Consider the following 27,386-nt stretch of genomic DNA (forward strand, 5'->3'; position numbering starts at 1 on the left):
GAAAATCCAAAGGAAAACAAAAAACCTCAAGCAAGTCGTTTTTTTTTCCTACACACTACTTTGTGTAATTCATAAATGAGCATTTATGAATTTGCAAAAGTAATTTTTAACCATTGTAAAAATACAGTAAAAATGCACTGTAAAGAACAGAACTCCAGGCTGGGAGAGGGACAAGTAGACTGAACAGGTCTTATCCCTATGTGATTTCTATGATCTCATAGCATATTCAATATTAACCCCCAAAAATATACCACTCATGCAGTATTACTTTTCAAGGCTAAAGATTTCCAAACAAGACTTTCTACCCCATTATCACCGCATTTGAAACTTTATGAATTTTGTAGGAGGATTTTAATTAGTTAATGGTATTAGATTGCTGAATTATGCTCATCACATTATGTGTTTCATATTTCTTCATTTGGTCTCTAACAGTGGTGGAACTATATTATTTGCACAGTTCAGGTATATTTTATTCTGTTTTATCTTTTTTTTCTCCATACAGACAACCTGAAAAATGAATATTTAATTGTTACTTTGTGTGACAGTTTCGAAGAAAGTAAAATGTGCTATGATAGGTTACTACAGTATGAACTAAGAACAACTTATTTTAAGTACTATTACTACACATTAGGGAGGTCACAGCTGAATTTCAAAGGGATGAAGGCATATACATAATGGAAACATATGTCTGACTCAGGAAATGCATAGGACAATAAGTAAACTTCCATTTATGTACTCCTCGCAATTTTTTGTCAATGTCTGCAATTTGTTTATTACAGGGAAATCCTGTAATATTGTTTATATATTTATCTGTCACATTTTTTAAGAAGCTGCACTTATTCTGAAGAAAGAATTATTTCAAGAGCTCCCAATGTGAAAAGAATTTGTAATTAAGTTATACATTGACTTTTAAATATATCAAAATAATTAAAATCAGAAGGCTCTGAGTTTTCAGAACCAGCTTTACTCTGATAGCAACTAAAAGGAAAATTTAGAAGGAAATACTGAAAAAGATACAATAATGTAGATTGTAGATAATACAATTATTGAGATACAACAATGTAGGTGATCCTGAACCAGGGATCCTGACTGGGAGCCCCAGGAGCAAGAGGGTTGGCAGCTTGAAGCCTGGAGGTGCTGGGACTGAGACCCGTGCTGGAGCCCCAGTAACGCAGCAGAGGCTATGGCAGCCACAACAGCAGGGCCAGGGACGTGGCAGTGGCAGTAGGAAGGCTGGGGCCAAACATGCGGCAACCCCAATAGCAGGGCCGGGGCTGGAGATGCGGCAGCCCCGGTAGCGGGGTCAGGGACATGGCAGCTTTGATAATGAGGGTGAGATGGTCCAGGCTGCCAGGGCTGCAGCAGCCTGGCAGGGAGGAAGAGAAAGCTAGCAGTGGGGAGGGAAAATGGTCTGGGGAAATGGTAGCAGGGGACCTCCTGTGGTTTGGAAAATTCCCTCATTCAGAACCAGTCAGGGCTCGAGGGTGCTGGACCAGAGATGTCCAACCTGTATTTGCAGATGCAGTCATTTGTGGATAAAGTCTGTTGTTCTTGAATTCAAGAGTTATTCATAGTTACCTCCATAGACCCTTGTCTTACGCCACCGAATAAGCACAGCAATTGCCAACAGGACAACAACAGGAATAATTAGAAGAGTTGTAATAAGAACAAAGGAAATTCCAGGGCTGGCTTGCTCAACCATGTGATGTTTTTCCCACTTCTTTTGAGACTCTGTTGAAACAGGTTTGTTTTTCAGTCTGGCTTCTAAAACTGCCTCTGCTTCTTTAAAGAAAGAAGAGAATTCACATTGGTAGTTTTAACATTTCAAGCAACATATTTGAAAAGAACATAAAAATACAGCTGTAATTTTCAATAATGAATACCACCATTAAAGCTATAAAATAATATTCTCACATGATTTCTTAACAACTGCTCATGTCATCTCAAGAACCATGCAGGAGGTGGTGTTGGAGATACCATTATCTAAAGGTCTGATAATATTACAGTGTGCACTATAGTTCTCTAATATTTGGGGGTCTGAGGATGGAGATGGGAGAAATGTCAGGGAGAGTTACTCCTAAAGAATTCTAATATTTGAATGATGAGAAAATTCTGAATCACAGAACACTAGAACCAGAAGGGACCTCGAAAGATAATCAAGTTCATTCTCCTGCCCTCACAGTAGGACCAAGCACCATCTAGATCAGGACTACTCAACATGCAGCCCACGGACCACATGCAGCCCGCAGCTTGCTTGTTTGTGGCCCGTGGCGCAATTTGGGCTTACGTGGTGGGGGCCAAAACCAAAAAGTAGTCAATATAACGGTCTTCTGTTGATATGCATTTTAGTAGTTAAATTCCTGGGCTACCATTGCTCATATTAAAAGTGCTGTTAAATTGGGTAAATATTGCATTTTATTAATATCAGCAGAACTGACTTAAATGGGGCCTGTGTGTTGTATAGTCTTGCCTTAATCTTTGTATTCATGGCCGTCAGTGTGAAATAAACTATTTGCATATATTTGCACATATATTTGTATGTATATGCAACCACACATAAGTTGCAGCCCTTGGCATATGCTGTGAGTACAACTGCAGCCCCCGGGGCTTCCGAAGTCGAGTAGCCCTGATCTAGATCATCCCTGATAGATGTCAGTCCAATCTGCTCTTAAATATCTCCAGTGATGAAAATTGCATAACCTCCCTAGGCAACTTATTCCAGTGTTTAGCCACCCTGACAGTTAGGAAGTTTTTCCTTACTAAACCTCACTTGCTGCAATTTATGCCCACTTCTTTTCCTATCATCAGAAATCAAGGAGAACAATTTAGTAGAGGATGAATAGCAGGAAGCTGATGCTACTAGTAGGCTATAGTTATCAAGAAGGAACATGTGCCATACCCAGACAGGAGCTTGATAATATGATCCCCAAAATGTACAATTTCAGCTGTGAAATCTTGTGTGTGTGTATTGCTAGTAAATCTGTACTGCTGGTAATGTTATGGATGAACTCCAATAACACTATGTACAGTTCAGTATTTTCTACCAGTGGTAGCCTAAGTATTGGCTGAGGAGTCCAGGCAAGTCCAGAGAGTTCTATAATGCAGAAGAGAGTCTCCTTCATCTTTTATATGGAGATGTGACAGTCAATGATTACCAGGTGCCAGTATGAAACTCTCCAATCTAAAATGAGCCACTGAAACTTGTCAGAGCTTGTCTTCACTGGGGCATTTGCATGAGTTATCTACACTTGAATTAGCCTTAGTCAGGTGAGAACAGTAGAATGGTAAGTTACACAGAGTGATTGTATTGACAGCTCTGAGCAACCAATGCCCGCTGCTTTACTAGCTGGAGAATCAGCAGCACTTAAACTTCAACCCATAGCCCCTGACAGGCCAGCTGGCTTGAGTTTAAAGCAGCAGTTCCCAATGTTTTCCCTGTATGACCTCATTTCCACATGTAGTGCTTCCTGCCACCCCAAACAGCAAGACACACACCATTTTTAGGGGGAGTTTTTTGGCAGCTTACAGTCCAGTAATATGCCCAGACCACTTCTCACAGTTGGCATACCAATTGTTATGCTCATTGCTGAAAGCAACTGGAAAGGCAGCTGCTGAATCCTTAGCACAGTGGTCTCCATCCTTTTTAAGCACGAGATCACTTTCTGAATTTAAGCGCAATCTAAGATCTACCTCAAATATAAATACCTTTGCCCCGCCTCCTTCCCACCCCTTCACCAAGGCCCCGCCCTGCTCACTCCATTCTCCCTCTCTTGCCCGTCCTCACTCACTTTCATCAGGCTGGGGCAGAGGTTGGGGTGCAGGCTCTGGTCTTGGATTAAGGGATCTGGAGTGTGAGAGGGGCTCTGTGCTGCTCTTGGGGCAGGCAGTTGGGATGTAGGAGGAGGGTTCTAGGTGCAGGCTCTGGGGTGGCGTCTGGATGCAGAGATGCTCGGGGCCAGGACAAGGCCGGGGGTGTAGGAGGGGGTTCACGACTGGGGAGGAGTTTGGGATGTGGGCTCCAGCTGTGCACTGTTGGTGGTGCAATGGGGCTAAGGGAGGCTCACCCCTGCCCTGGCCCTGGCCCACTCCCTAAAGCAGCCAGCAAACTCCATCCCAAGTCCTGTTGTGTCCCCTCTCTGCTGGAGAAAGGATAGGAGAGGCAGCATTCTGACATCAGCACCCTCCTCCCCCTTTCCTACCCAGAAAGCAGGAGGCTCCCAGGGGGGAGGCAGCTCCAAGGCAAAGGGCAGGAGATGAGCAGCAGTGAGGGGAAGGGGCAGCTGAAATGCCGGCACTTGAGAGCCTCTTGGCCAAACTAGTGAGGATCACCTGTCAGAGGCTCCAAGATCTACCAGTAGATCCCGATCTACTGGTTAGTGACTACTGCCTTAGCACAACTAACAGACCAGGAGGAGTAGGAGCGAGTGACAATGAGAAGTAAATATGACCGTGTGCCCTCCTGACTTGAATTTTTGCTGAAGCATTCAGTTAACTAAGTTAGTTAACTATTGCTATGTGAAATACAGCTGGTTCACTCAGAAAATTCCCTCCACACAACTTGTGCTCAGCAATTATTTTAATAAATAAGTTATTTAATACTAACAAACTGGGTAAAAAAAGGGGAAGAGGTCTCAACTCAGTGGACACTGGAATACTTGGGATACTTTGGATATTTTGGGACTCCTCTTAAATTCCCTTGCAGATGGAAAACTGGACACTGGAAGTCTACAGATATCCACTTGAGACCTTGGATAAACATTCAACTTGAGTTAACTTGGTGTTCTCTACTAACCTGCTGCAGACATGTGTAAGTATCGGAGACTAAATAAAGTAGAAGTTGTGGGTGAAAGCAACTTTGTCTGCTTGCATCAGTTATCTATTGGTTATCCCCACTGATTCACTTCCTGCCACCACCTTGCAAAGAGTGAAGTTACCAAAAGCTTTGGGTTCAGCAAACCCCCAGGTATTATGGAGAGGAGAGCTGAAGAGACACATTGGGATGGGGATAGAAGGGTGCAGCGACACATGGAGATGGAAGGCAGATGTGCCTGAAATGGGAGAGGCTACAGGTCAGCCAGGGCATGGCTGGTAGAGGCTCCCCAATTTTCTATAATCCCTTCTCCTCATTGTCAAATCTGTTCCAGTCTTCTCCCACACAACTCCACTTTGGGTTCACTCTCAGACTTCTTTTCTCCTTCTCCCCCATTTGCACTGCTTCCGAAGTGCATGTGAAATTATGTATTGTAGTTTAAATAATTTACTCAAAGTTCTGTATTATGGCTAGAAAGAAATCTATTTGTCAAATCTTTTCAAATCCCAAATCTTTTTTTGTCTGTAATATTACAGACATACTTGCTGACAGCTATTTTGAAATACCAAAGTAATTGAAATTGGCATGATTATATTGTGTTGAGTTTTGAGAAACAGAATATGCAGAATTTTAAAATATTGTGCACAGAATGGAATTTTTGGCAGAGAATTCCCCCAGGTTTAACATTTTCTGCCTATTAATTTTTTTTTTCTCCCTGGAAACTATTGGTTTTAACCTACAACCTCTAGGTTGTATAGCAGGCAGTTATGTGAAAAGCTACCTCTGAATCTATGTGATACTGCTGAAGTATTCTAATCTAGATATTAAATGAAAGGTGGCAGCTAGCAAGATACATTTCCCAAAAGAGCTCCTATGAGCTTTTCACCCTCATCTGCCAGAGCCTGGATTTGCTGGACTTCCAGATGTACTATAAACCCTAGATTTTTCTCCTGAGTGTTTTGGGTGAGACTGATGAGAGAGAAGGATGCTAGTATTATCCTGTGGTATAGGCAGTCCACTTTTAGTAATATGTTTTCATTTGGTGATTTTGATGTTTTACATATTTCCGTTCATGTCTATAGTCTGGCACTCTGAATTCTAAGAAAAATAAGTAAAACTAGAATTACTACAGTCCATTAAGATCCCTCAATCACCACAGACAATTCTTCTTCAGGAGAAATTGCCTCTTCCATATAAGAGACTTCTGTGACAGATTGCTATTATTTTAAAATAATTCCTCTCATCTACCTTAAATCATTATCTTACCCCCTTTCAACCTCATGCTGTAAACATTTCTTTACCTGCCTACTTTAAGTACCTACATTCTCTTGATACTTTTATCTCTTTGAATTCATTTTCACCCTGCTAGAAATTCTGAAAAAAGGAAAATAAAAAGTAAATCTGGAGGAACTAATGTAAGCAAAAGAAAATGCTTTTATACTATCATTAATAATGTAACCAGCACTGTCAATTTGCTGTACAGCATCTAAACAAAAAGTAAAATGGAAGCAACAGCGATTTCAAATATGCTGCTTTTTTTCTGGCTATTTTAGAGAACTGCATACCATAGCTACTTCTGAATCTAGAATTGACAGATAATGGAGGGTCATAAATAACAGTCCACCGGGTAAACCTATATGACAGTTTTCACTAGTGATGGTCAAGTGTTTGAATCTGCCATACTATTGGGTCTATCAGCAATGCAACATTCTACCCTATGTCCCCTCCCCATTCCAGTTATTTGTAACTCCGAACTATAAAAAAAATGACAGCAAAAATATTGGGTTAGTTAGCATTGTCCCCCTGATACTTTCTGGCAAGAATATTTACAAATCACAAAAACACCTTGTACAGTAAACTTCCGATAATCTGGCACCTTTAGGACCCAGGGGGTGCCAGATTATCAGATTTGCCGGACTATCGGAAGGGGGGGCTATGAGAGGCCTGGGGTGGGGAGGATGCCACCCCAGACCCCTCATAGCTCCCCCTTCCAATAGTCCAGCTCTGCCCCAGGCGTCCCTGATTCAGCCGCTGCTGGTCAGTTTCAGCAGCGGCTGAATCGGGACACCTGCAGCAGAGCAGCTGGGGCGCAGCCGGGTTGGCCCGGTAGCGCCGACCCTTGGCGCGGCGAGACCAACCCGGCAGCACCCCAGCTGCTCTTGGGGACGCCTGGGGAAGAGCAGCTGGGGTGCTGCCAGGTTGGTCCCGCAGCACCACTCCTCGACGCTACTGGACCAACCCGGCAGCCCCCCAGCTGCTCTGCCCCAGGCGTCCTGATTCAGCCCCTGCTGATACTGACCAGCGGCTGACTCCAGGAAGCCCGAGGCAGAGTTGCTCTGCCCCGGGCTTCCTGGAGTCAGCCGCTGGTCAGTTTCAACAGCGGCTGAATCCAGATGCCTGGGACTGAGCAGCTGGGCGCTGCCGAGTTGGTCTGGTAGCGCCAACCCTTGGCGCTGCGAGATCAACCCGGCAGCACCACAGCTGCTCCGTCCCAGGTATACCCAAGTCGGCCGCTGCTGAAACTGATCAGGGGCTGATTCCAGGAAGCCTGGGGCAGAGCAGCTCTGCCTCGGGCTTCCCAGAGTCAGCCGCTGGTCAGTTTCAGCAGCGGCTGAATCGGGGACAGCTGGGGTGCTGCCGGGTTGGGTCCTGCAGCCCCGAGGGGCAGCGCTACGGGACCTACACGGCAGCACTCCAGCTGCTCTGCCCCCGGCTTCCCCGATTCAGCCACTGGTCAGTTTTAGCAGCGGCTGAATCAGAGAAGCTGGGGGCAGAGCAGCTCCAATGGTCCGGTTGTCCAGAGCACTTCCAGGTTCCTGATGGTGCCGGACCATCAGGAGTGCCAGACCATCAGATGCCGGACCATCGGAGTTTTACTGTAGTAAAGATTTAGCGTGACCATTTCAATAAGAAATCTGACTAACCTTTTATTTCCTGTACCTCGATACCAGCCTTTTTAACTGACCGATGCTCCATTTCTGTAACACAAAATTGTTCTTCAGGTCAACTGACATTTTAGAAAGACTCTGGATATTCTTGCAATCTTTACTAAACATACAAACATGGTATCACATTGTTTCTGAACTTTGCTGATGTGTGGCAAACAACTATCAGCACCATCAGAACCCTATGAAATTATGAGTGCAACTGACAAAGGCAATTTTCAATAATGCCCAGTTCCTGTCCCAAAAGTGGTTTTGTGAGCAAACAAGAGCTCTCATCTGATTAACATGGTTGGATTTAATTAGAAATTCTTATGTTCTTATATTTTTACTAGGGGGAAAATCTGGAAGAAGTAGTGCTGGGAATATAGTAGGAAGTATTTTGCCATTAGGGGCTTCATTGACTCAATAACACAATATGGCATTTGGGGCATCGTGCTACTGGAGGTGGAGTCTTTCAGATTAAATAAATACTCTAAGGTTCACTTGTTATTTCAAAACCCTTATGCACTTTGCATAAGAGTTGGGGTATTAAATCTAGTGCCGTGACCAAATTCCAGTTTAGCAATTCCATTTTACCCACCCAAAGTTAATTCTACAATTCCAAAGAACATTATTCTTCACTTCATTCTCAAAACTGTGTTGCAGCTGCTATATAATATGAAACAAGCCACCACATTCTACCTCAGAAGTGGTTGTATATCATCAGCGGCTGTAGTTTGCAATATGGTTATAAAGCATTTTGAGACCTTTGTGGATTAAAAGGTTTTACATATCTGAAAAGACACATTCTGAAATATTTCATTAGTTCCAATTTTTTAACACCACAAGGGGAAAGAGGAAGATGGGAATCAAGAGCTTAGATAGTATGCTAATGTGATCTTGTACAGGTGGGTGAGGACCAGTTTAACTATGTTATATAAATTAGCTGTAAGTCCCATCTACTAGAATGATATCACTTGATCTGGATTAGGATAGTTACTATAATTTTATACTTTAAAATATAAACAAAGTCCCTCTCACAAAATCTCTTAGCTATGTTGACTGAACTCGTTAGTTTTGTGTTTTTTACACCTTAGCTATTCCTGTCTGCATATGAATGAAAGTTGGTAGATGCTTCCTGTTTGGAGTTATTCTCATAGAAGAGACATATCCAATCAGATCTGTGGTCCATCTAGTCCAGTATATTGTTACTAATAGTGGTTAGTTACACAAGTTCCAGAGGAAGTGCATGAAATGTAACAGATAACCATGAAATAACCAGCTCAGATATGGAAAGTATATTTTTAATGACATTTAGTGATTCACATGGTGACTTATATTGTTATTCCTAGAAAATGCCTAATTATTTTCCAATTCTTCTAAATTCAATGTCTGACTCAAATCATATTCACTCCACATTGAGTATAGTAAATTTGGAATTAATGGAAATATTATTTTAGATTAAACTGGACTGATTTGCCAAAGCAAACTACTCCCAGTGCAATTTAAATAGATTCAATTTGGGCTTCTGTCTTATTTCAGCCACTGAGAGCTACCTGTATAAGAACCTTTAAGTAAACAGTGAGCACTGTCAAGAAATGATAGATTTAAGTAGTGGAAGAATAATCTTAAGCATTTGGTAAAATACATTCAAACGATGTGACAAAAATACTCTCTAGGATACTCAATTTCAATTAGTTAATTTGTCCAGGATTCATATTTGATATAGACCAGGAATTAATGTTACAAACAATTGTAAGAATTAGATAAGATTCTTCTGTTTAAAAAGAAACTGTGATCTCAGAGAACGACACCTCTAGCCAAGACAGTTAACATGCCAAATCACAGTGTTTGAGACTGGTAAAAAGAGCAGACAGGTGGTGTTGTGTTTTTTTGTTTTTTGCTAAATATGCTTATTTTAAGCATAGAGATGTGAAGGTGAACATGGAAAAAGAAAATGCAGATGTTTAGCTAAAGCAAGGACTCTAATCTTTAATTAATCAGGGGATAGACAATGGATAAGGGAAGTCAGTCACTAAGAACATGGATTCAGGTAAGTGTCTTTTAAAGTACAAGTCAAAACATACTTTCTGTGGCAGTGAACTTCCATACTGTTTTGGCATGAGCATCTCCAACATACACTGTTTTGTCTTCTGCAGCAACAATGTCATGTGGCATCTCAAAGGTCTGTAAAGATAAACAGCCATAAATCATTTCTGAATGACTACACACTGAATTAGAATTAGATCACAAAAATGTATTAAAAAATTTGAAATACTGAGCCAAATTTAGCTCTCACATAATGGGAGCTGTAGCTGATATTGATGTCAGATCTTAAAAAGAAGAGAAGAGACAGGAATTACATCTCCATCAAGTATTCACTTCCTCCAGGGACAATAGTTATTGTCATGATTTATACAGAATTTAGATTAGATACCAGACATGCTGTACATTATGATTGACACTTTTTTGCACAGTCCATTTTTGTCAATATTTTGATTAAATATTTAAAGAACTGTGTGTGGACATTAAGTACTATACAATTAAATAAAAAGTTAACTTGTTTATAAATGAAGTAGATAGACAAAAGGGAAAGAAAGTGGCAAATAGGTATTGCCATCACATAAGTATGTATATTTTATAGAAATCGAATAAGCACTAATGTTTTTTCATGTATACAACTCTACATGTTTGTATGAGCAATTGGCATTTCCTAACTTTTGAGTGCTTGATGATATTTTAATGTAGGTGTTTTGGAACATAATGCATGTGTATTTCATCACTACAGCAACTGCAAATATTGATACAGAATCACGTACCTGCCACCAATTTAAAGTAGAATAAAATTAGGACATTAAGAAGTGGGCCCAAGAGTTGTGTGTCAACAGAATCAGTTTGCCTTCTCTCTCATAAGGTCTCTATATATTTCAAGTCAATAATGATACCAATTACTGCACACACTAAGCATCATGGAAAATTCCATACCTCTTTCCCTCCCTCTTGCAGTTTTCAAGGATTGAGATGTGGGAGTGAAGAACAGTGAGAGTATTTCCTATGTGTGTGGAAATAAGAATCACAAGGCTGATCTTGTTTCTTACATGATGCATATGATATCCATCCACCATGTCATCAAGCCTAGCTAATTATGTCTGACTATTGTAAATAATTATTGCTGAATATTTTACATACTAATATATTAAATACTGGTACAAAAAACTGCATATATAACCCTTGGAATAGGTGGATGAAGGGATCCTATGTTAGCATATTAGCAAACATTTTCACTCTTAGCTTCATGACGTTGCATAATTTACCAGAACTAATTATTAATACAGTAAAACCTGCGCTATCTGGAACTTAAGCATCCGGCAATCTGTAGAAACTGGCAAATTTTTGATGCTGGGAAAAGCAAAACAAAACAAAATAAAAAAAGGAAACGGGCCCTTTAAGTGCTCCTCAGACAAGTGAATTTCGGCTCCCCCCGCAGGTCCTAGCACCCCAGCAGGCCAGCTTCCCTGTGGCTCCTGGCACCCCCGGCAGGCCTGCCCCCCTGAGGTTCCCACACATCCTTCCCCGCCCCCCCACCTGGAAGGCTGCCCCCGCCTCCCAGCTTCCACCCCACCTCACCAGGCTGCATCCCGTCTGTGGCTTGTGGCCCTCCCTAGCAGGCCACATCCTGGTCCCCGCACAACTCCCATGCCTTGCCCCCCCCCCCCCCCCCCGTAGGCCCACACGTCTCCCCACCCGCCTTAGATGACCAGAATTTTTAGATTACAGGCACGCTCTAATCCCTGGGCGTGCCAGATAATATACAGTAAAACCTGTGTTGTTTCATGTGCCAGATAACACAGTCTAGAAGATAAACCAGAGGCAATATCAAGGTACATAAAAGTGTTAATTCAAGTCCACCTTGTAGCTTCAATTATAACTGGTTCTCATAAAACCCACTGTGGTAGTGTCTTCTGAAAGTGGTAATCTCTTCCAAGTTAAAAAAATCATGGGAGATGAGAGGGAAGAAGATGAAACAGAGAGAAGCAAAAATAATAATAAAAGTGGACATTTGCCCTTTCATCTGCAGAGATCAATTTCTTCTTCCATTTGGCTTTAAACATCAAACTAGTTTCTTGCCCAGAATGCTATCCTTAGTGTCTGTAACCTAGTTAAATAAAGGATTTCCACGAGAAGCAATAAACTGCTGTGTGTTGAGTAAATTCTAAGACACTATTTATTTCTTGTGTAATTTAAAACTGATTTACTTTAGGGGAAAATGGAAAATTAAATATTTTTTCAGTTGATACTACTATTGCAGAATGTTCAGCAGGGAGGCTGCTATGTGCTCTTCTGCTACCCCTCAAGTATTAATCCCACTCAGGGCTATGATCATGTCTTTACTTCTCTGAAGACTGGCGTTGCGGCAGTCAAACTTCCAGAGTTTGATTTAGTGAGTCTAGTTTTACGTAGCTGGAATTTCATACCTTAAGTTGACTTTCTCCCATAGTGTGGGTCTGGCCTAAGACAGTTTCATGAATCTTGCACTGAGGAACTATTGATGCAGAAGCAAGAATCCTTTAGAAATATCTTTAGAGAAGCAAATGTTCCTGCCTTTTCCAGATATTTTTCACATTGTTCAAGGCACAGAAGTCAACTGATCTCTTGTTAGATAAGTGTTCACATGAGTGTAGTAAGTACATCCTCTCTCTCAGTTTTCAGATGTAAATCATTCTCTTTCAGACTAATTTGGGGATTTTTATACTTCCTAGTTACAATCAGCTTCCTGTTCAGCAACAAGGAACCAACTGTCACATCAAGACTTTTCATTTCCAGCAAGAAAGCCTGAATGAAAGGTTGAACTGGTCCCATTTAGTTCTGAAAAGTGACCTATTTCTTTAGAACTGATCAATATATCCATAACCTGAGAATCCCAATAATGACCTGTTATACACAGAGGAAAAAAAGTCACATTAAATATATGTGACCATCAACTGATATGGGACAATTATCCTCAATCTCCGGAACAGAGTGGAGAATGATGCAGAAGGAATATACATATTAACTATAAGCATTTGAGTTATGCTGTCAAATTACTAATAAATATAAGATCTCCCTCCCCCATGGCAAATGGTTTTAGATTATTTGTCACTTCCTAGGAGAAAGGTTGCAGATGAATGCTTTACTTGTTTTTATTTTAAGAACCTGAAAAATGTTTTATGAAGAAATATTGACTTGGAGATTAAATGGCTTCCATTCATCTACCTCCTGGGAAGAAGAACCACATTTTCAGCAATAATCATTAAGTGTGCATGAAAAGTTTGCAGATATAATTAAGGAAGTCAGCTCAGAACTTTGTCCTGATTATCAAGATATGCTCCCTCTCAAAACATAAGCACATCTACACAATCTTGTAAGGCCTTTCTCTCCCCGGAAACACAAGTGACACAAAAACTAAACAGTATAAATTACAGTGTGGAATCTTCCTAAACAAGTTTATGAAAAAATATGAATGTTTGTTTCATTTATAGAATTGTACATGCACACATGGCAATTTAAGATCACTGAGAACTAGGACTGTGTTAGCATACACGATTAAATGGTTAACTGATGAGCCTGAGTTTAAAAGCAGTCTCCCCGTGAGTCCCGGCTCCCGCCTGCCCCCGCAGGTACAGGGCAGCAGTGCAGAGGGGGGGCAGGTGGTACATGTGGGGAGCTGACTCCTACCAAAAAGTTTCAGCAGTTACACATTTACAACTCTTACACATTTAATCAGGATATGAGACACACAATACTAGCAACTTCTAACACACCTACTTTGATTTATGACAGGCCATGTGAAGTTTCATCATATTTAAAAATAATTTTAAATGACAACATTGCTACAGTGAAAATCTGTAATCCTACAGTTCTATTTCTTTTGCAAAGACGACATGTAGTCACATTATATAAATTTATAACCGCAGACAGGAGCACTATTCTTTTTTATATTAGGATATTATTACTGTATACAAATAAGAACAATTCGGAACCTCTACTTCCTTTATACTACCGGTAACTTGAAAGGCATGGCTCAATACAGATAAAAAATTACTTATTTTCTTCTCTGAATGGCAATATTCACATAGCAATTTATGTCAGGTGCAGCTGTTATATTGAAACTTCATGTGTTCTGGGGTTTCACCTGATCTACAGTGTACAAATGGCATTTTAGGGTATATGAAGAAAAAATATAGTAAATACAGTATAATTCAGTAGCCTCAAACTCATGAATCATCCTGCTAAATGTTAAAGTTTGTATGAAGTACATGCTAGATAGACATCAGTGTACCCATGTGCTAATGCACCAAACATTGTGCAATACTGTACCTTTCTAACAGGAACGAAAGTGTCAATTATTTCTCCAGTGGAAAAGTTCATCACAAACCCTTGCAATGGTTCTATGTCTCCAGGATGCGGCATTCCATTAACTGCAAAGAGCAGGCCACCTATAACAATAAACATGCATTCTTTAGTACAGATGATTTTCTTCTATGTACAAAAGAACATAAATGAAAAAGTTGCCTCAAAGAGACAGATTCAGAAGCTGTGTCATCCCCTCCATAGGATGGCTCAAAGAAGCCTCCCCAGTGAGCAATGAAGTGGGCAGGTTGCTCTTGGTTCCGCACCTGAGGCACTGGAAGGGGGGGTTGCCCCTGGCCCTGTGCTCCCCTAGTGACAGCCTGATCAGAACCAACCAGGGAAGAACAAGTGCTCCACACACACCAAAATGTTTATTTAAATTAAATTGAGGAGAGCTGTAGGCTGTGCAACCCAATGGGATGAAACAGGAAAACCCTTTTAGAGGGTTTATTTGGACACACTCAGATTCAAAATAAACAGAGTAAGGGAAAAAATATAAAAAAAACCATATTAATTCCCTAGAAATTTGAAATCTAGCAGAAATGAACTGGAGCTCTTCCCTGGAAAAATGCCATCTATAATCATTAAGGGGTCAAGGTAAAGAAGCCCTGCTTCTTTTCCTTTTAAAAGCTTATTTAACCTCTCGTCTCAGTATACAGGCTGGTTTGGTCTAGACCAGTGTTTCCCAATTTTATTTGGCCATGGAACCCTTTTAAACTCGAAAGAATTTCACGGAACCCCTAATAACAGTTTTATATATGGAGCAGGGTGTCAGAGTAAGCTGGGAATGTTGTGTCTTGGTGGGGAAAGGGAAGTGAGTGAGGGGGATTTGGGTGTAAGGTCTGGGCACGAAAGGGGATTTTTACTTGGCTTTGTACCCCGCTGCAGCAGGGAAAGCCTCCAAGCAACATGCTCTTGTTCCCCCATCAGGGGGGCAGGAGATGGAACTCAGTTCCGCTCCCCCCCCCCATGCAGCGGGGATCTCAGCACAGCTGCAGCAGCAGGTCAGGTTTCCCGCTGGCACGGGAGTGGGAGGGGGTGCGGATGTAGAAAGCCTGACCTTCCCTACCAGACCAGACTCTGCCACTTCCCCAGCAGGGTGGGATGGGGTGCGAGGGAGAGAGAGCCGCAGCGCACGGGGAGCAGTAGGCCCAAGCATGCCCCGGGGGGCGGTAGAGCCCCAGCCAAGTTCCGTGCAGCCCCTGTCGGGGCGCAAGCAGAAGTTTAAAAATGCCAAGGTCCAGAAGTGGCTACTCGGCACCTCGGACCCAGACACCCCTCCCGTCCCTACAGCAGCAGCTGCTGTAACAAGCCACTGCCTGCACATGAGGAGGAGGAGGAAGCTGTGTGGCACCAGAGGCCCCGTGGGGCAGGGGCAGTCCTGCGGGGTGAGGAGGGAGCTATGTGGTGCGCAGTAGTGGGGCAGCTGCAGTGGGTCGTGGAGCGACTAGAACCGCATGCCCCCAGAAGCCCGCTCCCGCTGGCAAAGCTCCAATGGTAGCTGCCTACAGGCTTTGCAGGGGGCGGGGGAGTAAAACTTTTTTGTGGAACCCTTAGTTTCCCATTTGGGAAACACTGGTCTAGACCCTCACAATAAAATACACCAACTGGCACCCTATTCACAGTTAGAGCATCTGTGTGTGAGCACAGAATTGGAAGGGATTTCTACAGGTCATTGAGTCCCATTCTTCCCAGTTCAGGACCAAGCACCACATAGACCATCCCTGACAGTTGTTTGTCTAACCTTCTCTTAAAAATCTCCAATGATGGAGATCCCACAACACCCTTAGGCAATTTATTCCAGTGGTAATCCACCCTCACAATACAGAAGATTTTCCTAATATCCAACGTAAATCTCCCTCCCTGAAGTTTAAACCCATTGCTTTTTGTCCCATCCTTAGATGTTAAGGAGACTAATTTTTCACCTGCCTCCTCATAACTGTCTTTTAGATACTTGAAAATTGTGATGTCCCCCTCTCTGTCTTATCTTTTCCATACTAAGCAAACAATTTATTTCAATCTTTCCTCATTAGTCTTAATTTTCTAAACTTTTAATCATTTTTGTTGCTCTTCTCTGGACCTTCTCCAACTTGTTCATATCTTTCCTCAAATATAGTGCCTAGAACTAGAAACACTACTCCAGCTGAGGCCTAATCAGCAAAGAGTAGAGTGGAAGCACTACTTCTTGTGCTTTGTTTACAACACTCTTGCTAATGCATCATAGAATAACGTTTGCTTTTTTCCCCGACACTGTCACACGGTTGACTCAGATTTAGCTGTGCTTCTCTATAACCTTCGGATCCCTTTTCACAATATTATTTCCGAGGCAGTGATTTCCCATTTTATATCTGTGTAATGGATTATTTTTTCCTAGATGGAGTACTTAGTATTTGTCCTTAAAGAATTTCATCCTATTTACCATTTTTCCAGTTTATCCAGATCATTTTGAATTCCAATCCTATCCTCCAAAACAGTTCCAACCCCACATTTTGATACCAACCACAACATTTATAAGAGCACCCTCTATACCATGGGTGTGCAATAAATGACCTGTGGGCTGAACACTGTTTGCTAGGGTTAGGACCTGGCAGGCCACTGGAGGTTTATTTACCTGTGCACCCACAGGTACAGCTGCTTGTAGTTCCCATTGGACAAGGAACGCCATTCCAAGCCAATGGGAGCCGCAAAAAAAAAAAAAAAAAGCAGTGTCCCAGGCCGCACTGCTTCTTGCAGCTCTCACTCGTGGGAATGGTGATCTGCAGCCAATGGGTGCTCCTGTTGACCCCCTGCAGTGAGGACACTTTGGAAATTTAAACTAAAGTGTATCGATTCTAGCTACACCAGTGTTTCTCAACCTTTTTTTTTATGAAGTATCCCTTTAAAAAAAAAAAATTATAAGTACCCCCAGTACCTACAGTTTTCAGACACACAAATTTTGTTTCTACCATTGCAACACATTTGTTTAAGCAACTTAATTGTAGCCAGGTGGGAGATGACATTTTTGAGTGTAAAAAGTACAAAAATAATAAAGCACTGTAAGACTTAACACAAAAATTCAGTTTTCTTCAAATTTCATGTTTGTTGACATACCCCCCCCCCCCCCAGACTTCTCTCAAGTACCCCTAAGGGTACTTGTACCACTGGTTGAGAAACATTGAGCTATACTATTCACATAGCTGGAATTGCTTATCTTAGCTTAACTTTGCCCCCTAGTAAAGACCTAACCTAGAGATTTCACCAGCAGGCACCTTTTGCATTGAATGGACCCCTCACCCCACTCCTAATGATGAAAGATGGCATGCTAGTCTAGCAAAATGGCTAATTGGTTACTTCAAAAGGTGCTGTAATGGTAGATTGGTTACAATATGCTCACTTGAGAGCATAGAAGATCCTCTCAAATCACCATGCCATTTAGTGTTCTTGCTTCCAGTTGTGTCCAACATGAACAGAAACACATTTATGATGTTTCAGCTCTTTTCTAGAACTTTGGCACTTCCAAATCTCTGAACTGGCTCTTCAGGAAGCAGTATTTCTTGCTAGTGACTGACAAGAAGTGTTGTTTTAAGTATGGGGGATTCTTTCCTCCTTTTGGTTTATTATCTTCCTATTCCCTGCACCCTTTTATTTTTCCTCCTATTTTCTACTTCCTGCTCCAGTTATTTTGTTCTAATCACTGTCATCTTCTTTTACTGCACATTTTTCTCCTTTCATTCCCAGATACATCTTTTTCCTCATACAAAACAAGCAACATGTGCTCAAATAGGAGCAACTAATACAGATTTCAAACCTGATTGAGAATGTGAAGCTGCTTAAAAGCCTTAGAAAGTATTAATGCCTACTTTTTACTTTTGAGTTTCCAGGCCCCAGAATATAGGTGTACAGAATATAGGTGCACAAGACATCAAAGTGGATGATTCTTTTTAAGCTTTGATATTTAAGAACAGGAACATCATCATGCAATTGTTTATTCTCTGATTTTTATTATTGTTCTCTAAGAAATCTAGCAATTTCTCTTCCTGCTGTTTTGAAAATCTTTTCTGCTGTTTCTCTAATGGACTGTGCAATCCCTATGGCAAAAAAGTGCAAACAACACTGTCTATTTCTTGGTATTACATTTAAGGAGGCTAATTTCATCATAGTTTCTCAGAAATGGAATAGAAGCTTTTGTCCAAAATTAAACAGTTGCAAAATAATGTCCCCTCAAACTATAATTTTGAAACTGAACAAAATTTTAATCTAAAATATTTGATAGTATCTCTTAATGAAATCATATTGTGTGTTGTGATATCAAAGAGATTAAATATATATTTTAAAGTGCAAAAAATGTGAAAAAGCTATTACCTCGAGTATATGAAACTGCAAATAATTCTCTTCCAAACAATTTGTGTTTGATTTCTCTTGTGAATTCTCCAGTTTCTGACCTAAAACACTGAATTCGTCCATTTTCTCTGTCAGCTACACATAGCTGACCAAACTCGGGTATCAGTGTTAAGCTGTGAGGGATTTGGAACTGACCAGGTTTGGCTTTGCCTACTGAAGTCTCTATAAAAGAAAATATCCCACAAATTCACAATCTGAAATAATCATCTTTGGATAGAAACAACATTATTCTAAATTGTGCAATATAACTGTGGGGGATAGAACACACATGATTCTCATATTCACCAGAATTTTAATACTGATAAAATAAATGGAGTTATCAATTTACATCACCATAAACCAGAGTGGGGAACTTTTTTGGGGTCGGGGGACTGCTGACCTACAGAAAAACCCTCCTTAACCCTCACTTACGTGGTCCCTGACCAAGAAGGATAAAGACACTCCCCACATTCTCTTCACACATCAAAACCTGGGGGGGGCCCAGACTAGTAGATTTTGTGGGCTCCCCAATGTTGGGGAGGAATCCAGAGCCCCAGGAGTCAGATCCAGGCAAGATGGGGGGAAGAGAGGTGCATCCAGTCCCCGGGTCTTAGGTTCCCCACCCCTGCTATAAATATCAAGCATATATGTTAATACTGAATTTATCTATTTCACTATAAATGCTTGGCAAAGAACAAAGTTCCATTTATAATTTCTTGAGTTAAACATATTCAATTATTTTTAGGAATTGAAAGAACTAGGTCAACGCATAACTAGAAGTTACAACACCTCAGAATCTTAAGTTCTTATTCAAGCATTTTTAAAAATTATGTTTATGCAAATAGAGGTGTTTTATTGATAACATAGTAAATTCATGTGCATAATTGTGCTGGAAATGTATAAAAATATTTTCTTTCTGCTTTTTAAAAGAAAGCACATGAAAAAAATCAACATGTCAGTGTGTAGAATTACGTATGATGGCATTCAAGAGATAACAATGCCCTGATATTCAATCAGGGTCCGAGAGCATTACTCTAACATGAAGAAGTAATAAATAATGATAGTAAAGAATCTCACATATGCTACATTTAATAGTTCACGATCACAGCGGTTTCAGTAGCTAGTTATACATCAAGAACTTTAATCAGTACCTTCTCCCCATTGCATGATGAACATCCCGTTTGGAGAGAACACAACAATTCGGCTGTTACAGTAGCCATCAGACACATAAACGTTGCCTGTGACTGGATCCACAGCCACATCGGTTGGTTGACAGAAGTGATTTTTGTCACTGCCTGGTTGCAAAGACCTTCCCAGAATCAATAAAGGTTCTTTATCATGTACTCTCAATTTGAATACCTTTTGTAGTCAATGGAAAACATAAGAGATTTCAAGTTATAGAGAGTGTCACATGATAGCTAGCCTAGTGTCTTTGTGATTATTTAGGGAACGTGTGTACATTTACTCTCTATAAAGGACATTTTACATGCACATTTATTTTATTAGGATTATTATATACATATTGTCCAATGAAGAAATCCATAATTAAGAATGTAATAGTGTTGATTCTGGAAAAAAAAAACCTACATAAAATATAGACATCAGCTATTTCAGCTAATGAGTTAGCTGAACATTTAATGCTTGGCTATATGGGGAAACTGACCAGTGTAAGTTATTCTGCAATAGCAAAATAATCATCTTAATATTAAGTCACTTTTATGCCATGATAGTGTGTCCATGCAAGAAGTTATTCCAGAAGAGCTTAATCTGCTAAAGCTTCTCCAGTGAATTTCACCACATACAGAAGGCTTTAGTGAAGGGGAGGGCAAAGCATCTCAGTGGGCTGTATCCGGCTTGTAAGAAAGTTCCAGGCTCTGCCCTCTAGTGCAGGGGCTGGCAACCTATGGCACACAAGCCGATTTTCAGCAGCATGCAGAAGGGAGCTCGGCCCTGCCCCATCTCCCCTGCGCCGCTGCTGGAGAGTGCTTCCTCCTCCCTGCAGCAAGTTAGGCTGCGGTGGGAGGAGGCAGTACTGGGACTGAGGCTCCTCAGTGGTGCCTCAGGTGGGACTGGAGGTACTGCTGCCATGGCCGCTGCAGTCTGGGGCCAGTCCTGGAGGTGCCACTGCCACAGCCATGAGGTTCGGGGCCAACCCCGGAGACTGGAGGTGTGCTGCCGAGGCCACACAGTCTGGGGCCGTGTGGCCACGGCAGCAGCACACCTCCGGCTTGCGGGGTTGGCCCTGGACCTCGTGGCTGCAGCAGTGGGGCCTCAAGGACTGGCCCCAGACCACTGTGGCAGCCGGGTCTCTGGGGTGGCCCCAGACTGCATCAATCGCAGCAGCAAGGTCCCCGGTAATGAGGCCTCCCTCCAGGGCAGCCAGGACAGCATGGCTGTGGCCATTGCTGCACGAGGGCACAAAAACAGGTTAGGTACCCCCTACTGCCCAGACCCTCCCCATCCCAATCCCCTCACTTCCCTCCCCCCTCCAAGATCCAGCACCCCCAGCTTGCTTCAACACCCTCCCTTGTTCCAGCATCCTCTCTCTTGGCCAAATCACATATAGTCCTTCTAGAAAAGCATTACACATACCTGATGGAGAGCTACATCAGTGACCCAGTAGTTACCATCTTTATCTATACTCAAGCCATGCGGTAAATAAAATCTACAAACATAAATTTAAAAGAACTTTGTTTAAAAAAAGAAAGTGATATGGCAGATACTTATGATCCATGACTGGTCTATTATCTACATTAGCGTGCATCTATACAACACCCTTAGCTAAGAATAAGCTACACAATTTGAGCTATGCAAATTGTGTAGCTTATTTTGAATGAATTTCGAAATTGTTTATTTTTGAAATTTGGTGCTGTCTACATAGCATTTATTTTGAAATAAATTGCTGTTTTGAAACATCTCCTACTCCTCGTGGAATGAGGTTTACAGGGACGTCGGAATAGAAAACCTGTTATATTTCTAAATAACGGGCGCAGTCAAAAGATGAGGAATAGCTATTTCAGGATACCTCTACTATCCCAAAATAGTGCTGCAGTGTAGACGTATCCTTAATGTCTAATTTTCTTCCAAGAGCAATTCAAGATTATGCTCATCATGACCCATGCTCCTACTGCTATCTAAGGGTATGTCTACACTACAGCGCTAATTCGAACTAACTTAGTTCAAATTAGTTAATTTGAACTAAGCTAATTCGAACTAACGGATCCAGACTAAAAAACTAGTTCGAATTAGCGTTTTGCTAATTCGAACTAGCATGTCCACATTAAGTGGACCCTGAACCAGGGTTAAGGATGGCCGGAAGCAGTGCCGGCAGGGCATCAGATGAGGACTACGAGCGTGGAGCTGCTAGCTCAGGCTAGCCGAGGGCTTTGCTTAAAGGGACCCGACCCCCACCCCGGACAGACAGTTCTCAGGGGTGCCCCGCTTGCAAAGCAGTCCTGGCTCGGAGTGCCCTGAGTGCCCACACTGGCCACATCAGAGCACTTGGCCATCAGACCGGCTGCACTTGCTGCAGGCTGCCATCTGGGGAGAGGGGGCAATTGGGGGGCTGCAGGAGAGCTTCCACCCCCAGAAGCCCACAGAGCCAGCCCAGTCCTCCCCATCGGGGGCTCGTACCCCATTCCTCCCTCACCTCCTTCCACTTACCCCTCCCTAGCCCCCCTTCCTTATGTACAAAATAAAGGACAATTGTGTTCAAAAATAGAATCTCTCTTTATTGAACAAAACTGGGGGAGACTGGGAAAAGGAGGTGGGAGAGGGGAAGAGAGAGGATGGGAGAGGGAAGGGCAACTACAATGATCAGAGGTTTGGAACAGGTCCCATATGAAGAGAGGCTAAAGAGACTGGGATTTTTCAGTTTAAAAAAGAGGAGACTGAGGGGGGATAGGATAGAGGTCTATAAAAGCATGAGTGGGGTGGAGAGGGTGCATAAAGAAAAGTTCTTCATTAGTTCCCATAATAGAAGGACTAGAGGACACCAAAGGAAAGGAATGGGTAGCAGGCTTCAAACTAGTAACAGAAAGTTCTTCTTCACAAAGCAAAGAGTCAACCTGTGGAACTCCTTGCTACAGGAGGCTGTGAAGGCTAGAACTAGAACAGAGTTTAAAGAGAAGTGAGATACAGTGATGGAGGTTGGGTCCATGGAGTGGTATTAGCCAGGGGGTAGGAGTGGTGTCCCTGCCCAAAGTTTGTGGAAGGCTGGAGAGGGATGGCACGAGACAAATGGCTTGGTCACTGTCTTCGGTCCATCCCCTCCAGGGTCCCTAGGGTTGGCCGCTGTCGGCTGACAGGCTACTGGGCTAGATGGACCTTTGGTCTAACCCAGTACTGCCATTGTAAGCTCAGGGTCGGGGGTCTCAGTGGACCACTTTGATTTTCATGCACACCTACTCCTGGGTGGCCAGGCTGGCAGCTCTCCTGCCCTAGACGGCCACTTTCCTGTGCCTAGTGCGGAGGTCGTGGACGAGGTCCACGATGTCCGCACTAGACCAGGCGGATGCCCGCCTCTTGCGGTCCCGGGCAAGCTCCCGGGAGCCACCAGCCTGGTCCCGGGAAGAGGGGGAGGGCTGGGGGGAATCGGGTGGCTGGCTCAAGCCGTGCCAGGTGCAGGGTCTGCTAGCTGGGTGCTGGCAGGCTTGCCCCTGGCACGGGCATCGTAGCCAGCCCGTGCCCCTTTAAGGGGTCCGGGGCCAGGAGGGGGGCAATAGAGTTTCTCTGGTGTTGGCCAGAGTGGCCACCAGGGAAAGCCTTTACAATTCTCTGCCAAATACGTCTGTTCCATATGAGTTTTTGTTAATTTGGGTCAGTAGATAAAGGGTATTTCATTGTTAGTGAGCTGAGGGTAGCAATAGCAAATTTGGTTTTCATGTGCTGTCAGTTGTTGGCAATGCTGACTGATGATTAAATTTTTTTTTACAAATGAACCCAAAAGTGAAAGAGATAAAACATGACAAAAGTTTCTGAATAAACAAATATACTGATTAAACTCTTCAGGATGAAATATAATACGCAAAATATAAAAGTTTTACTAATAAAAGAAAATACGACTTACAGATTTTTGCCTGTGGAATCAAGTACTTCTGCATTACTTGGGTCTATTACAAGAATTGTATTCTGTTCAATTGGTCCAAGTCCTCTTTGTTGATAAACAAAGCTACTGTCAAATGAGCTATTCAGATATATTGAAATACAAAGTGAGTATGTTAGAAGTTTCCATTCATAACAAAGATACATAATTTACAGTATAATTCATAGACTAACAGGGAAAACCACTTAAATTCTGTAGGGTTTTGTTTATCTTCTTACACTCCTGAATTATCACTGAAGTCTTTCTTAGGTGGCAGCACTTCTCCCAGATGTCGCACCCATTGACAGTGAATGTGTGTAATCAAAATGAACAGAGACACCCAAGACAATCCTGTATTTTCAATCAGTGTTAAAAAAAAGAAAATTTCAACCTAATTTATTTTCTTTGCAATGACAAAGAGTAGTTTTATTGTTTTATGCCTCTCAGATTAATCATGTAGATAGTTGCCAAGAAAGACTTAAAACTGAATTGTTCAACTATGTTCATTTATATAAATTTCCTGTGCACTTTAATACTCTTGCTGGTGCTGATTAGAGTAACAACTACATTTTACTTTCTTTTTCTAGTTTTCAGAAAATGTTTGATTGTAAAGCATGACATACTATGTACATTATCCCCTTTTCTACAACTGCATCCCCAAAACAATTTTAAGTGTACAGAAAGTAAATTCAAGAACATTTTAACTTTAACTCAAAATTTAGGGAGATTAAAATTCTTAAATCCATAGGAATCACTTTATGATATCAAATTCCACGTGCTTAACAAAGAATAAAGTATTAGCGTATGCACTTCTGTTAATAAATTGATTTCAATAAGTGCTCTGAATTCATGGAAGCTAAGCACTTATGTGTATAAAAGTGAAATTCTTCACATCAAAATTTTAATCTATTTAGGTGTAGAAAATGTAATTTAATTTCTGACTAAAATCTTTAAACATATAACATACTTGAATTACTGCTACTTTTTTTTTAAAGCTGTTTCTTAGTACCTATCAAGTTCAATCCAATTTAGATCAATACATTTTGGTAAACAGGAAGGTATTTTACAAAGCTTCAGACATGGCTGTGAATAAAACTATTAATACTATATACATTACAGTATAAATATTTAATGTTATGGGGAAGTTATCAGTGCAGTTTTTTATTTGGGAAGGTGATAAACTACTCAGATGTGTCTCATATCTATTGATTAGTTGGTTGATTTGTTTATTTAGTTTATGCACAAACCACAAATAGAAAATCTTTAGGGTTATATTCCCACGTCATTAAAATGTATATCATGCTATGACCTGACACTACTTGTTATATCATAATAATCATCTAGGTCTTTTTTTTTTAAAACACCAATAAATCCCTTCTTTTTCTTATCAGTCATGATGAACAGGAAGGCAGTTTCTAGAAGACTCTTTTCATCTTAAAGTTAGGTGCTAGAATCCTGCATATGGATGCAGGGCACTTACTAGTAAGATATTCATCAAGATGCAGGGAAACACTGGGAGGGGCATTATTAGTCCTGTCCTCTATTCTCTCTTGTCAGGAATTTAGCCAAGTCCAATGCGATGCTCTCAACGCCCACCATACAATCTAAGACTCTGCTGACTTATGAATTCTCCCCATCTCTCCTGCATCAGTGGGGTAGAGGTTCCTAAGAAAGGATCTCAGTACAAAAAGACATCAATTCCCCTTTTATGCCATACTCTAAAGCAGGGGTGGGGAATCTTTTTGGGTTGGGGACTGCTGACCATCAGAAAAATCAATCAGGGCCACACACAAGTGAGAAGCAAAAAACAAACAGCAAAACAAATAAACAAAGAAAAAAAACCCCAAACCCTCATTCATGTGGGCCCTGACTGAGAAGGAGAAAGACACTCCCCACATTCCCCTCGCACACCAGAGCCTAGGAAGGCCCAGGTTAGTAGATTTTGTGCACTCCTGCCCTGTGGTGGGATGGTAGGGGAGGCTGGAGTCTTGAGACTCGGGGGCCGGATTCAGGCAAACATGGGGGCTGCATCTGGCACCCAGGCCTGAGGTTCCACACCCCGGCTCTAAATGATGAGCAGTGCAATCCTGGCTCTCCTTTAACTCTGGGAACTGTTCCTTTTTATCCTTATCGGCATTGGACACAGCTGGCTTCAGCACTTACCATGGCTGCATCCCCATTCACACTGCCTGGTGGCTGTTTCCTGCCTAATCCATTTGTTAAAGCCATTCAGCCAGTTATTAGCCTCTGCATCTGACAAATGAACTTTGTGTTCCTTAAAAAAAAAAAAAACTCAGGCCTAATATATTATACTTCCTTGTGTGTGATCATGGAACCACACAGTTTGACTTTCTTTTGTTTAAATTATTGAGGGGGAACAGAAATACTGACCATGCAGACTAAATTAGGTCTAAAATCTAACCCACGAGGCATAACACTTTAATATCACACTAGTAAATGCTTTGCTTACCCTTAATAGAATGATTTTTCCAGTAAGCATTCTGACCTAAGATCAGAGTATATCTGGAGTCCTCCATATTATGCTGTTAGCTCTAAATCCATTCTTCATGTATTTCCATAATTACAATCCAACCTCCTTGCTAGCAATGGTGCTGATAATGCTAATGAAAAAAAATCTACTACTGGGCAGTGCAAAGTAGTATGTCTATATGAACACTTAGTTGGAGGCAAACTGGAATGCACAGCTCTTCCCACACTGACCACCCTGTAATGAAATTGGTTAGGGGAGGGGGGGAGGGAACAGGGGCAATGTCCAGGATTGCCAGAGGAAGGCGGTGGTGCTTTGTGGCAGGGGTGGTGGTGGAGAGAAGCAGGGTCAGAAACTGCTGCAAAATGTGGATAGTGGTCAGCTTTTCAGTGCTGACTTACCCCCGGGAATGTAAGGGTGGAAGACTTTAAAAATGCAAGTGCTAGTGCTGGAAATCCCTTTCTTTCCACAAAAAGCAGGGCAGCACCCACCTTCCTTCCCTCCGAGGAGTGATGATCAGGTAGAGTTTGAGCCTGCTGTCAGCATTGTGCCAGTTACCCTTTTTTTTTGGGGGGGGGGGGGGGTCTGGAAATGATTTTTTCCCCTCACCAGCATATTGGTTTCAGTGCAGTGAGGTTTTATTTACCTACTCCACCGTGGGGGTCAGGGAAGACTTATTACGGCGAGTGCAAAAGGTATGGCTAGGCCATATGTTGCAACTTATTTGGTAAGTGTGAGGAGGATGTTCAGGGCAGGTACTCTCTATAGAGAAGGCTTCCGCTGACCAACAAATGGTCTGCAAAGGACTTAAAAAGGAGGTGCTGGTTAAAGGGACAGAAAGCTGTGAGGTTTGGGGCTCCTCTGGTTGCAATGGTAGGGAGCCAAGCCCACCGTACTCCTCCTACAAGGGGGGAGGGTGGATGGTAAAGTCCTGGCAAGGTAAGGTTCTGTTAATTTCAGAATAAACAGAAGGTTACCTGCTCTATACACTTATCTGCTGTAGCCCCAGACATCTGCTAATAAAGTTGAGGACTAATTAAATCCAAATACTCTATTTTCTGTTTTTCTTTTGGTATGGTTGGACAATAGTCTTTTTTGCACTGAATACCTGAATTAGACCCTGCTGCCATGCTTCACAAGTTCTCTCGTGTATTTTGATCTACCCCTTCTTTAAAACAGAAACAGATTAAAGTGCAGAAGGGAACTTTTAATGCACAGTAACTGGGTCCACAAGCCATAGCTAGTGTATGATACAAATGAAGGGGTGCTAATTTGCGATAATGATTGTACAGACAAGCCCTAATATTATGACGAATCTGGTATCTACTCCAT

General features: G+C 42.0%; 1 protein-coding gene across 5 annotated transcripts in view; it reads right to left on the reverse strand.

The window, feature by feature from the left end:
* PAM (peptidylglycine alpha-amidating monooxygenase) overlaps window positions 1-27,386 on the reverse strand; it is a 262,884-nt gene that overhangs the window by 7,078 nt on the left and 228,420 nt on the right. For 3 of the 5 annotated variants that reach the window (XM_075932066.1, XM_075932069.1, XM_075932067.1), the window contains 8 exons: window positions 23,552-23,668; window positions 21,076-21,148; window positions 19,635-19,842; window positions 18,466-18,666; window positions 14,092-14,210; window positions 9,822-9,921; window positions 7,735-7,788; window positions 1,579-1,782 (listed from right to left, as the gene is read on the reverse strand). In XM_075932066.1, the coding sequence (XP_075788181.1) occupies window positions 1,579-1,782; window positions 7,735-7,788; window positions 9,822-9,921; window positions 14,092-14,210; window positions 18,466-18,666; window positions 19,635-19,842; window positions 21,076-21,148; window positions 23,552-23,668 (1,076 nt within the window). The remainder of the gene's footprint in view (window positions 1-1,578; window positions 1,783-7,734; window positions 7,789-9,821; window positions 9,922-14,091; window positions 14,211-18,465; window positions 18,667-19,634; window positions 19,843-21,075; window positions 21,149-23,551; window positions 23,669-27,386) is intronic. The other 2 variants (XM_075932068.1, XM_075932070.1) reach the window with 1 other exon arrangement.

Source organism: Pelodiscus sinensis, chromosome 6 (assembly GCF_049634645.1).
Source record: "Pelodiscus sinensis isolate JC-2024 chromosome 6, ASM4963464v1, whole genome shotgun sequence".
Classification (NCBI taxonomy): Eukaryota; Metazoa; Chordata; order Testudines; family Trionychidae; genus Pelodiscus; species Pelodiscus sinensis.